Below are 14509 nucleotides of genomic sequence, written 5' to 3' on the forward strand. Positions count from 1 at the left end.
ATCGCCCTAGGCGAATATCTCAGAAACTAAATAAGATACAAGAAAAAGTCTTATATAAAAGTTGTAGGTTTTCTTGAGGAAAAGAAGGAAGTAACGGATTTTGGATAGGGGAACACACTATTAAAGTCAGATGAAGGTCAACATGAATTTTTTAAATAAAACCCCACATTTTTTATTGCATATTTTTGTAGCACACCTTGAGAGCTTTCTAAAATGCTATAATAAAATATTTTTTCATGAAATATTTTTCTTATAATTCGAAAAGTACTTCATGAAAAAATATTTTATGCTACAAGAACATGCAATAAAAAATGGAGTTCCATTTAAAAAATTTATGTTGACCTTGACTAAATTTATATTGACCTAACCTGATAGTGCTCCCTATCCAAAATCCGTTATTTCCACCTTCTTTCCCCTCAAGAAAACTTACAACTTTCATATAAAACATTTTCTTATATAGCTCTCTTAGTTTTTAAGATATTCGCGATTAAAATGCCTTACTCTGTATACTAAATATATATCATATTCAAAATACGATCTCAGTTTAAGAAATAAATAATTTTAATCATCAACGAAAGAAATAACGAGACAATCATATCTTGGCTAGAATCGCTTTTATTTATACATTGATCATATTCGACAGTTATATAATAATTCATTAACTTTCAGGTCTTTCTTTCAAATCGTACATATTTTATTATAAACTCTTACTTTTATAAGCACAATCCTAAAAATAATCATATAGTTATATACAAATTATTTTATTTCGAGCATTGACTAATATATATATAATAATGCAATATGTGGCGAGCTATGTTATTACATTTGTACAATACGAAAGTATGGGAGGAGAAATTTTTCTCTAGAAGAAATTTCATTTCGCAAATATGTTTAGGTATGCGGTAAGAAATTTTGAGTTGCATCGTCTAGCTGCATGAAGTCTAGTTGTAGCTACATACAGAATAGCCCACAATTTGTGATCTTGATTCTAACGATAGACATTAATTTCTAATTGGAGTTTCTAATTTGTAATATACCTTTTCGTAATCGTAAAATTAAATTCATACGAAAGTTAACATCAATTATTTAAAATTGATTTATTAAAATTTTATGAAAGTAAAGAGTTCGCATTAAATTCATTATACTCGTTATTTTCCCGAATATTTAATTCACAAAATTTAGAAATACTTTTTTATTAAAATTAATTCAAAGTTCATCGGAGGTTCTATCGTTAAAATTAAAAGCACAAATTATGGAATATGTATATATCCTACTTATTCTTCAAAAATATCCGATATACAAATTACTCTTTCACAACAAGCGATATACCGCAAATCAACTATTATGCATTGATATAATAAAGTAAGAGAATTCATTCATAACACAAATATCCAAATTGAAAATAAAATATATATATGTTCAATTTCCGATGCTATAGATTATAAATTATATAAGTAGATCTTTTTACGTTAACAAATTTAACAATATTTTTATGTAATAAACTTAATAACATTTTTATACAATATTAAAAATTTAATTATAAATTTTAATATGTTATATATATAATATAATAAATTTAATTAATAACACATTTATATTCTCAGTAAAATTTATATTAATTAAAAATTTAATAATCAATTTTATTAAAATTTTATCAAAGTTTGAGAGCAGGATGTAATGTCTCTGTCTATAAATGGAAAATTATGTGATATATAATTACATATTTATATAATCATTAATATAATCTATGAGAATAAGACATAACATAATAATGAATAAGGAAATTATATATTTTACATGTCTATGGCATCGGATAATTCAGACTCATATTCTTGTAATTTTGTAATTAAAAAAAATTGTTTTCTAATTTTTTATAATAATTCAATTTTGCATTGTATTATGAATCGAGAAGCCATTAATTTGTCGATTGCGTCATGCTTCCAGTCATGTTCCAATCTATGGTGTAAGAATATATGTATGTAATATTATATTTTCTATTATATATAACATATATCATATTCGTACATATATATCATATAATATTATATATGATATATGTATAAATATATATATGATATTCACATTTACATTGTGTTCCAATTGATATTTAAAGCTCTTGATGCATGCACCTTCTATTTTCATTTTACATAACTTCGCCGTATGAAAAAAATTAAAAATTTGTATTTGTTTTCTAAATATCTATAATGCTGATTCTACAATGAGTCGGTAGTCTATAGTCCTAAGTCTTATCGGTGAAATTGACCAACAGCTAACTTGTACGACTAAGACTAATGATTTTCTTAAAACTGACCAAATTCGATTTTATTCCTCCTCATCAGTCGAGCTAAACAACGTACAATGAACAACTCGTAGATGCGAAAAATCATAAGTCACCTATTTAGGTGAAGATGCGTTAAGACTGATTAAGAGATTTAAGATTTTCGACTACCGACTCATTGTAGAATCAGCATAAAGCATCTGGCGAAGCAGAACAAATTGAAAATTATTTCTTTTTTCAAAATGAATAGTTTTTTTTTGCTCAAAGCAACACAATTTTCTCTCTCTTTCTCTCTCTCTCTCTCTCTCTCTCTCTCTCTCTCTGATTATTATCACTTATATATCATCTAAAAAATACAAATACTACATACTAGATAAGTACTCCTTTTTTGTTATAACGCAATTTATATATGCTTACATGCATATATATTTTGTGTGTGTGTGTGTGTGTGTGTGTGTGTGTATGTACAGGATCTCTTGTTTTAATTTTCCTTTATAACAATCTCTGAGATTGCTGGTTATCGCACAAAAATGTCTAGGATCAAAATTACTCCATTTTTTCTATGCAGTTGTATAATTTAAAAGAAAAATGTGTAACTTCGATTCCAACTTTTCCTTTTAAGTAACCATTAATTTTGGAGACAATTATACAGAAAGATTAAAATATGGAAACAGTTCTGTGTATATACTTAAATATATACAGGTGTTCATTCTGAGAGCAGACACAATTTCTACAGATCTAGTACGTATTATTCAAGTTATTATGCGCAGCTATATGAACAAAATCTATTTTCCCTCCAGACGAGCGCTCTTTTTCTTAATACTTTCATTCATTATTTACGTCTACTACTTACTCGCGATTACATAATAAATATATAATATCCGTCGAGAAAAATCTATCTCCTGTAGTCTCTAAAGCACAGGCATTGCTGCAAAAGGGCGAGGCATTTTGTGTGAGAATAAATTGTGGGAGTCGCGGGAGTGAGAGAGAAAGAGAGAGAGAGAGAGAAGGGAGAGAGAGGAAGGAAGGAAGGAAAGAAGAAAGTCTTCTGCAATTCTGAGATTAGGTGCGACGAGCGATTCTCGACAACATCGTGATGGGTCACAGAGCATCGCGATGCCATACCCATGTTCTCTTCGTATGATCGAATCTGTGAGCCAGCCATTGTTGCTCCAAAAGCTGATATCTGTCCTGGCTGAGGTACAGGGGTTTGCCACGTCTACAAGATTATTTATAATATTAAACAATAGAATATCAAACAATAGATTAAATAATAGTATTAAAAGTTGTATAATTAGTAAAATATAGTATTAAAAGTCATATAATTTAAAAAAAAAATTAACTTGTAATTTGTCATGAAAGAATTCAAATACTTAAATAAAATATAGCCTAGTTTCAACATGTTAAAAATTAGAATAATAAATATTTAATGTTTAATTACACATTATTATTCATATATATTTTTATTCTACATTGTACAATAAATCATACTTACTTTAGATCCCTATCTTCTTCCTCAAAGTCGTCGAGATACAAAGATCCCCATAAACACGCTCGTCGACCGCGTATCACGATAATGTAAGTCGAAGTCACTACGAGGTAGATGCCAGTCCCACCACCACAGTCGATTGAATGCTAAAAGTATAAAAATGTGAAATATAATTTACAGTTTGATATTCGTGAATGATCTCAATATTTTGTCGAGCAAAGTAAATTTTATGCTCACTTGAGTAGCTTCGAACACATTCATCTGTCTACAACAGTTCTGTTTGAGGCAGACAATAGTGCCGCATAACAAACAGATGCTGATCTCCGGCGGTACAGAATGACACATACTGCACTGTCGTTCGTGGTAATACTGAAAAGAATTAATACATATACTTATATGGATAAAAGCATATGAATAAAAATAATACATGAATGTTGTAATAGAGTACAAATACAAATATATAAAGAAAATGTTCTAATTTATAAAATGTTGAATTCAAATATAGATATATTTATATTTTATTATTTATAACAATTTTATTTATGCGTATTTCTTGCTTCCATTTTTTAAATTAATTGAATTAATGAGTTAAGTTAAGCGATATTTTTAAATACAACGAACTTCGTACATATTTATTTGTATGTATATATATATATATATTCTAATTACTGGATCTTACCGTGAAGATTTTTTCGTATTCCCTTGGAAGACTAACTAATTTCGGCACATGCCACGATATATGTTGTTCCATTATCAGATTTCGAGCCGGTTGATGGCCACGCCAATTAGCGAGAAACGCGATCAACTGATCGCACCAGAAGAGCGGCACCGACACGCCCGCCTCTGGTTCCTGCCAATTTAGCGCTACCGTTGAATCGAAGCTGTCCCAGCTCATGCCTTCCGTGACTAGCTCCAGATAATATACCAGTCTCACAAACTCGCTCTGCTGTGTTCTGATCAGTGGCAGCGGCTGCTCGTATAGATGATAACGTAACAATGCCGCCACTCGCAGAAACGGTAAGCACAATGATTGGACCTGAATAATCAAATAACAAATCAAATTATCAAATAGCAAATATAGAAATAATAAAAATATACATCTGTATTATTCCATCAAAGAATCATACTGAAACATTTAAGGTGTTTTTAATATGAGGAAGTTTTTTTTTAGAAATAATCAATTTGTTGTTTACGATATAAATTTATATTATATTATAATATATAATATAACGATATAAAATTATATTATAATGGCCTCCTGCCAAGATGAGATCATTTAAATATTGAATATTATGAGACATATAAAGCGTGATAAATTACTCCGTAAAAAGTTAATTAAAAAAAAACATGTTTAGATATAAAAAAAGCTCTATTCTATTTATAGAACATACTTGCTGCTCAATGCAATGCGATTTCACTCTGGCATAAGTGGGAGAGGTTGAAGTAGATGGTTTATTGTCGTCCGTACCAGGATAGAGCCCGCTTTCGCTAAAATACTCGATAATCTCGGCTAGTATAGTTTCCGAGGGCGTAGTAGCACAGCTGCATCTTTTCTTTAGAATCATGTTTCGCTCTTCTCGTGAGAAGTTACAACTTACTTGCAGCATTACTTGATAGTACAGCAAGTTGTAAAGGACTTTTACCACGCCAGAAAAGTATGCTGTGGAAGAAGAAGAATATTAATTCTTGTTACTCACATATATTCAAATAAATATGTGTCTTAAATATATGCCTTTACGCCATAATTTATTTCGATATAAAAAGTGCAAAAAAATCCTTAGAATGTGCGTACTTTGATCCAAGTGCAACGGTAACAGCAATATGAATTGAATGAGCATGGCGGTCGGATCTCGCAGAAGTAGAGGAACCTGTCTCTCATGTGGTGTCAAGGCAAGTGAGGACGTCGATTCCTCCATCAACGATATGCCAGATAGTTGTTGCCATACATGATGCACTGGCCACGTAGTCAGTACCCGAGCATGCATCGCCAAAACATGAAGAAGCGCGACTGAAAGAAAAAACACATTTTTCTAATCTTCATATCTACAGATTAATATCACCCAGATATTAATTATTATATATTACATATGATAAATAAATAAAAGACAGAAGAGTTAAGCAGGATATCTGAAGCTAAGTTGATAAATCGATATTAAGAAACATACCTATACAATCACGTTTAGGCATCAGAGGTATTGTAGTAGGTGGTGCAACACACAACGAACCACCACGTTGTACAAGTTCAATCTCAAAATTAGTTCGAGCTACCGAAGTTACAAAAAGGAACAAGCTTTGGTGACTAGGTTTACAGTTCTTTTGCTTATATTTTAGATACGTGCAACTCGTCATATCTTCCATGGCTTTTCCCATTGCCACAGACAGATTTGAAGACACCTGGAATCGACAAATATATTTAGCATAAATGATACATTCTTGATATATCTTAATTAAAATATATAAGAATGTTAGTTAATTTTAATCTTTTAACGCTAATATTAATGTTGCACGTAAAAACACATGAACATATACTGAAATATAAATAATATATAATAATACTAAATAAAAAAATCGCTAAAAAGAAAAGTTATTATATACGTACAGGATTTCGTTGTATCTCTTTGAGAAAAGTATTTAGATCCGCGAGTATGGTCGCCGTAGAAGCATGACGAGATCGCACCACCGCCGAGCATTCACCTAATTGCGGCGACAGCGGTAAAACAGAATTAGCTAATTGTCGGCACAGCGGACACAGGTATTCGCCCCGTTCCACCGCTAGACTTTGCTGCCGTTGTTGACTACGAAGGGACTCTAGATAGGATTTTAAACAGTCGAGGTGTAAATGATGGCCACACGTTTGCACATGGACACCACCTTCCCATCCTATATTAACCGAGAGCAGCCAAGACAACTGCAAAATAAAAATATTATTTAATGTTAAGATATTGTATGCTTATTTTTTCACCTGCTTGTGAAGATATATTTTATAAAGAAAAATATCTTACTAACCATTTAATATTGATTTACTTCGACTAAAAATAAATATAATAAAAATACAATACGGAAGAATAATTAACATTTTTCTAGCATGGCACTTTTCAAAACATTCGGGATATTTAATAGTATATGTACTATAAACAAAGTATGTATAAACAAAGTATGAGCTTTATTTTTTCTTGTTAAACGAACAAATTTGATTAAAGTCTCCATACATCTTTATCTTTTTCTTCAGAAAATATAGACTCATATTTCTTTGTGTCCGTTGGAAGTCTGTCCACATTTTAGTCAAATTTTGATGTACAAACGCTATTATTGGAAATTATAATTAACTTAAATATCCAGTCCCAAGCGAATTGTTCAATAGAATTGGTTGTCAAACTTCTACAATTTCACCGTTCTTGTATTAGTCACAATAAAGAATACAGCAAAATAGAAAATATTCTTTGAAAGAAAGAATCGTAAAAAATGTATACAGCACACACACACGCACGCACGCACGCACGCACGCACGCGCGCGCGCGCGCACGCACACACACACACACACACACACACACACACACATACACTGTAAATAAATTTATTAGTACATTGTTCACTTACTGTGTCAAATAAACGATTCATCTCGTCCATTCTGCGGTCAAAATGAGCGCCTCGAGTTTCTCCTTTGGGTATAGGTGGATCTTCATCGGACGTGGGAAGAACTAGCCTATTCGATTGTTGTCGTTCGTGGCCAATAATGCTAGTTGCCTACATCAAAAGAAAACTTATATATATAATGTATATATAACGCGAAATATTTTTCATGCGATAAAAAGTAAAAACATTACTTGAACTAATACAACAAGTCCCATCGGTTTGTCTTCACTGCTGGAAGTGGTTTGATTGCATATCACACAGTCATACTCTTTTTTACTAGTCAGTTTAGTCTCATTCTCCTCTTGATCCCAGTCCATCCCAGATGCATCTGCATCCTCTGTAAGAAAAAAATTACTTCATTAATATAACTCATTAATTAAATTCATACTTCTCTTATAGAATAGAATATTGCAAATTAAAATGTTACAATTTTTACAAACATTTGTAATAATTTATATATGTAGACATATACACACAAAATAGATAATTATCTGGAGACACAGTAATGTCTCGGCGCTAAGCCAAGCGCAGCGACACTGTCGTACTTTACGCGAACCGATGAGTTGTGCCAGATCGAGATTATCGGATTTCAGTGTAATGGCTCGATCGAGTTTTAAGTATACTTAATATAGATTTACCGGTTTCCATCGCTTTCTCCATAAATTGTTTCTGTTTGTTAGCGAATTCTGCCATCAGCTTCTGTTGCCTTTCCTTTGCTCTTTTTCGTCGTTCCTCTCGCTCGCGATTCTCCTTTTCGCGTTGCTCATCCTCCTCGCACTCTTGCATACGAGGCCATAATTTGTTCCTAGTCTCGATAATCGTTTGTTTACATATAGGGTCTAAATCCGCGATTTTTCTAAGTAGCTGCGATATGAAGAATGGTCCATCACCGATTCGCGATTCACTAGGCAATAGTGATATAAAAGAACTGCTACTACTACTGCTGCTGATGCTGCTGCTGCTGCTGCTGCTGCTACTGACTTCATTGTCTGACATTGCACTTTGTTCGGGGTTGTAGCTGTCTGGTACACCGGATAATTGAGAATGTAACTTTAACAGCAAGGAGATTATGCTCTCTCCTACTTTTACAGATTGCGGTTGCATTGGTCCACCCTGAAAAATACATAAATATTTTATACCAATGAGATAAACCGAGTGGCAAATATATTAAAACATATAATATATAATAAGAAATAAAGCAAATATAGAATATTACTAATAATATCTGTATATATTACTTGTAGCTCTCTCCTCTTAAAATGTTTGTAAGAATTTGATGTAGATGGAACAATTTCTGTGGCCCTATAATTAATCGGTTGCGCTGTGACTATTTCATTTCCAGCCAAAACTGCCGGGCGTTGAGGAACGGGTGGTAATGCTGGTTGTCCACCGATTTCATCTAATTATTATTAAGAACATAATTAAATAGAATATCATTTATATATAAATTTTGATATGTCTAATTTAACAGAATAAAATGAAGCAAAAAATATCCAAAAGGAGATACTCCAATAAATATGACTTTTTTCAAAAAATATCGCAATTACATTAATAATAAAGCGCAGTTATAAATTATGAATTACAAAAATTATGAATTACAAAGTGTAAAAAAACGTACTATTTGGTGAAGGAGGTGATTCAATTGCTAGATGGATTGCCATCGATTCTTCCTCAGACGGCGGCAGAGCTCTTTGCAAAGGTATCGTTAAGTCATCCTCACTATTACTACGAGCTGGTATGGCGACAATTCCGTCTTCAGGTACAATTGCTACACCATATTCCACTATAATGTTATAGAATAATATTATATAACAATATTATATTTTATATAAATTATTTATAAAAAAAATAAATAGTAAATAATGTCTTGAAAAAATATGTACCAACTTTGCAATATATGATCTATATGAAAATATTGCTAACCACTTGTTGATGGTAATGCTGGCAGAGATGCAGCACTCTCAACTGATGGTAGCAAAGCCGGTAGAGATGCACTCGCATTCGACACACCATTGTCATCTCTAACGGTGTCTACAGAAAATCCCAACAGTTCCAAAGAGACTTCCTCCGCGCCGTCATCTGCACCATCATTCAACATCAAGGATGTCGCCACTTCGCTCATCTCTCCATGAATCATCTCCCACTCAAATTCACCTAATAATTATTAATTTAAAAAAATTAGCAAGTGTATTAAATCATATTAAATATATTAGCATGTTACTAAGTCATTACTATATACATTAATTTCATCATTTTATAATATATATGTAATTACAATGTGTTATATATTGTTATCAGTATCATTTTCTTATTATCAATATATTCAAAGTAAATCAATTATATAAAAAAAGCTTACGCTATAAAAATTTGACAAAGTTATAATGTATTGGGTGGTCCAGAAAGTCCGTGCGGATTTTACAATGAAAAATTGTATATACGATACCTTCGTTAAAAATGAACGAAATTTAAATTAAAAAAAAAGGGTTTTAAAGCTTGAAATCTCTACTTTTAAAAGCTTATCACATTTTTTAAGTTTATATGAGTTTGATAATTTTTACATACCAAAAACTACGAGCTGAAAAAGATAAAAAATTTTCTTTTTACTTTGGGGGTCTCTCACGTGCTCAAAAAAAATTTACGAAAATTTTCGACTACCCATCATGAAAACTTAAAGCTTTCCCTACAAAATCATTTTTTTTAAATGTTCCTATAATTTTTTATTTCTGAGTTATTCGCGAGTTAAGTAAAGAAGCATTCTGATTTCGATTGCTCATAACTCCGATAAAAATCATCATATCGCAATTTAAAAAACAGATTCTTAAAGCTGAAACTTTGCTCTAGCGAATGATATAATCGTAACGAAAATTTCGCAACAAATAAAAAAACTTTTGAAAAATCAATGAAAAAATCCGCACGGACTTTCCGGACGACCCAATACTATACTTACTGTCCGAGCTGCTATGCTCCGACTCTTGGACTAGAATCACTTGAGGTATCGTTGTTCTCAGATTTTCGGACAAACTGTCACTTTCGTACCATCCAGCTAAATCCATATCCTTTATCACATGAAAGCTGCCACCAGTGTATTGACATAAAGGACTTCCCTGAAAATTATATTGTAGCGTAAAATAATATTGACAGATAAAATCATTTTAAAAGAAATATAAAAAAATTAAAATCATATGAACAAGATAGAAAACAAATAATGAATTACATATTTTTTTTTTACTATGTAAAGTAATAACTCACATATATAAGAAAAAGATTGAATTGTTTAAAGCAACTTAAAGATTAATTATTTTATCAAAAGAATTATTTACAAATTTATCTGGCGGTTCCGCAGTAATAACTGCCATCTCTAGAAGATAAATAGCCAATGCCATAACATGTTCCGATATGTTACGTCCATTCACAGCCTTATAGAGTATTATCAAGATCATAGCATGAAAAACTCTGGAACGTAAAACTATACGAGGATCATCGTAGTCCGACGAAACTGGAGCCGGTTGCCTAAATGGTGGCCAAAGAGTTGCATTATTCTTTAGCTTGCCTGATTGTTTTACGCTGCAACAGAAAAATATAATATTAGTAAAAAATGGAATATCTCAAAACACATGTGTTTTACCGATAAATTTGATACATACTATTCTGTGAAACGATCCATAGATATTTGGAAGTCTCTCCTATGAACCGCTCTCAACAGTACATGTAAAGGATCAAATAATTCTTCCCATACGCGACCCTTTGGTCCATACATACCCTGTTGCATATTGCCACTTGCCTCGAGATTTGGAGCTCTATATTGCGCTACCTATAAACACATTATGCTGTTAAAAGAGAATCAACAATGACATTTAAAATTTATTTATATACACACACATATATATGTATATATGTGTATATATATATATATATATATATATATATATATATAATATATAAAATACAAAAAATTGTATGTAATTTTGTACGATTAAGTAACAACATTTATATGTATATAAAAATAGAAATTATAAATTAAAATAATTTCTTCAAATGTACATGATACATGAACTTACATCAGCTAGAACAGATTCAAAATCTCTGTTCTGAGTAGTTCCACAACGTTCTGGCATTAGTTCCATCAATTGACTATGCGTCTTATCACTCATACATAATAAGGTCACCATTTCAAGACGAGACATTTCAGGATCCGATAAACCTAATATAAAAAAATATAAATGTCTTAACATAAGTATCTTATTCTTGCTTTAATATTCTTCTATTGTTTTCAGGATTATCAAATTTATTATTACTAAAAAAAGTGAGAAATTTTTAAGATAATCGCATTAAAAACCGCATTAGAAACTGACCAAGATTTGTTCTGACGTTGACTAAAGTAGCCAAAAACGTTAGGCAACTTTCCAACATCGGAGTATCATGCTCGCCCTCAAGGTATTCATTTTGTGGGGCATGATACAGGCATAAACTCATCCATTCCACCACGTGAAATCTAAAATAAAAATTAATTTCTTTTTATATTCTCATATATACGGTCTAAAATAAGATTCTTGTTATTTAAATTTTTTTTTAATAAATTGAAACGTTTGCATTATTGATTCGATGTAAAAAGAAAAAAGGTAGAGAATATTACTTTTCGATAACAGTTTTCAGAAAGACATCTGGCATTAATTTTGTGGCGCAAATTTGCAGTAGATACAGATCCGCGTCCACCATGGAGTTGCAAAAATTGCACTGTATATAGGTCATTGCTTGGCCCTTTATTTGCAATCCATTGCGAACCCACAATCCATTTAAAATCTCATAGAAGGCCACCTGAAAGCAGAAATGCACAAAAGAAAACGTTATTCATTATATTACATAGACAATCAATGTCAATAATAAAATATTATCTTGCACTGAATATAGTGTAACTATTCATAAAAATTAATATAACTATAATGTATTATTATAACTGTAATAATTTATAACAATATTGTAAGATATTACAATACTGTAGATATTCTCATAAAACTGTCGTGCAAAATATCTAGTTGGCCTTCATTTATCTCTGCTGCATCTGTGTCATTAAATTGTATTCTCAAAGCACATTTTTTTTTATGGAAGATATGAATCTTTTCATATCTCGGGTAACATACAATATATAAGCCAATTGCACACAAACTTACATAAGAGATGTGTCATAACATTCTTATGTAAACATATGAAATATAAATTTAAAACTTTGTTTTATAGTAGATTCATTTACTCGTGCGCAGAAGCAACGTAACATATACTACGCAAATTAAGCATGACATAAGAGACTATTTTTTAGAGACGCCTACCATTGCGTTTATTGTATCTATACAATGAAATTAAAATATTTTTTTTAAATAAATTCTGAAATGCATAAAAGTCATTAAACATTATAATATGAGCAGTTATAATTCGCTACTCTTTTATGCATATTAAACTTTCTAGAAGAAAAATGTTTTAATCCCAATAACATTAACAATAAGTGTACATTGATGTATATCTTGTGATTTTTACAACATTCTCTTTTTTCTTCTTTTATTGATTTTCTATCCTTTTGTATTGAATAATTGTTCCATATGATTTGTATCAGGAGACATGGTAGTGTTTCAGCGCTAAACTAAGCGCAGTGATAGAAATGTTAGATAGTTGAATGTAACTAGTTGATTTTACCGATTTTTTAATTTGAAAGAGCAATTTTTAATTCTTTAAAAAAAATTTAACAAATACTTTAAATAAAGTAATAATTATTGCGTGAACATAACAGAAAATAATTTTTAGGAAGAATAAAAAAATTAATTAGTATCTAGTCATTTAGTTTATTTTTAAATAATTTTTTTTAATTTAGCTATCAATTATCTTTCTTGCTTTTAAAGTATTGTAAATTAGTCTATTTTTGCAATTAATAAAAATAATAAGCTATTAAGAATATTTTATGAGAATATTTTATTAAGAATATTTTCTAAATTTTTCAAATGGCTAAAAGAAATTTTAATATAGTTTTGTAATCAAACAACTTGATAGCATATTTATAGATCAATAATAGCATGTAATTAATTTATGCGAAAACAAAATAGAATGCACTCTATTAGAAGAAATATAATACGTTATTAAAAGAAACAGAATACGCTATTAGATTATTCAGAAAATATTAACCATTTTCTTCTTGCTACTAATTTTGAATTTCACTTCTTTTTCTTCTATTGCCATTTAAATAAATAGTGTCAAATCTAGATAAATAATGTCAGTGTTTTTTTATCAATTTTTGTTCAATTAGCAGTTTCCGAACTGATTAATTTCAAGTCATATGTTGAAGGTTTAATGTTTTTTGTAAAAAAAATATTGAAAATACATCTCCTAACATCTCCTTAAAGCCTATTCTAGTGTGTTTTTTGTTTTCTGCTTTTCGCTATTTTTTATATCTTGTCTTTTTGCTTCTTATCCGGTTTTTTGTTTTATGTCGCTCGAAATAAAAGCTAACGAACTTTGGAAGAAGCAGGAAACACGTAACAAGAAATGCAATTGTCGATTAAACGGTTGTAAAGGGGGAAAAAGTAAGAAGTAAAAAGCAAGAAACAAAGAGCACATTGTAGAATAGGCTTTAATATCCTTTTAAAAACAAAAGATGTTAGAAGATATATTTTGTCAATATTTACAAAAAAACATTAAACTTTTAATTTCAATTCTCCTATGCTATTTGAAATTTGTTTTTTCTTCATAAATATGATTTTTTAAATGCAATATTTAAATAAGCTTATTATACATAATAAAAAGCACGGATTTAAATACTGCATGGAGACGCCGAGTAGTCTAGCGCCGCGTTTATATCTATCTGATAAAATAACCTATGAGATATGCTCACTATTCTTTTCTCTCTTTTGATTTTTCTTCGCTAATAAATATAATAAATATAATAGCGTAATATTTATAAATTATATACATACATATGCTTATCAATTTATTTTTTTATATCATCCACTACTACATATACAATTACTATATATACAATTATATATATATGTATATTTTTTTTTACATGAATTTTTATATTAAAAATAATAATAATTTATTATTTTATTCAATCAAACTCTGATTTT

General features: G+C 30.3%; 1 protein-coding gene across 2 annotated transcripts in view; it reads right to left on the reverse strand.

Moving 5' to 3' along the window:
• Window positions 1-2562: 2562 nt before the first annotated feature.
• The window catches only part of LOC108746908 (E3 ubiquitin-protein ligase UBR3), a 27309-nt gene continuing 15362 nt past the window's right edge, over window positions 2563-14509 (reverse strand). The window contains exons 9-28 of one of the 2 annotated variants that reach the window (XM_018483997.1): window positions 12034-12215; window positions 11753-11892; window positions 11459-11601; window positions 11045-11211; window positions 10721-10964; window positions 10348-10504; window positions 9324-9554; window positions 9019-9183; window positions 8639-8799; window positions 8039-8513; window positions 7592-7737; window positions 7365-7511; window positions 6367-6675; window positions 5933-6161; window positions 5560-5775; window positions 5159-5427; window positions 4447-4803; window positions 4005-4136; window positions 3774-3913; window positions 2563-3497 (exon numbers count right to left, since the gene is read on the reverse strand). In XM_018483997.1, coding sequence (XP_018339499.1) covers window positions 3380-3497; window positions 3774-3913; window positions 4005-4136; window positions 4447-4803; window positions 5159-5427; window positions 5560-5775; window positions 5933-6161; window positions 6367-6675; window positions 7365-7511; window positions 7592-7737; window positions 8039-8513; window positions 8639-8799; window positions 9019-9183; window positions 9324-9554; window positions 10348-10504; window positions 10721-10964; window positions 11045-11211; window positions 11459-11601; window positions 11753-11892; window positions 12034-12215 — 4128 coding nt within the window. In that variant the 3' untranslated portion in view covers window positions 2563-3379. The remainder of the gene's footprint in view (window positions 3498-3773; window positions 3914-4004; window positions 4137-4446; window positions 4804-5158; window positions 5428-5559; window positions 5776-5932; window positions 6162-6366; window positions 6676-7364; window positions 7512-7591; window positions 7738-8038; window positions 8514-8638; window positions 8800-9018; window positions 9184-9323; window positions 9555-10347; window positions 10505-10720; window positions 10965-11044; window positions 11212-11458; window positions 11602-11752; window positions 11893-12033; window positions 12216-14509) is intronic. The other variant, XM_018483998.1, reaches the window with a different exon arrangement.

This window comes from Trachymyrmex septentrionalis, unplaced genomic scaffold (genome assembly GCF_001594115.1).
Source record: "Trachymyrmex septentrionalis isolate Tsep2-gDNA-1 unplaced genomic scaffold, Tsep1.0 scaffold19, whole genome shotgun sequence".
Taxonomy (NCBI): Eukaryota; Metazoa; Arthropoda; class Insecta; order Hymenoptera; family Formicidae; genus Trachymyrmex; species Trachymyrmex septentrionalis.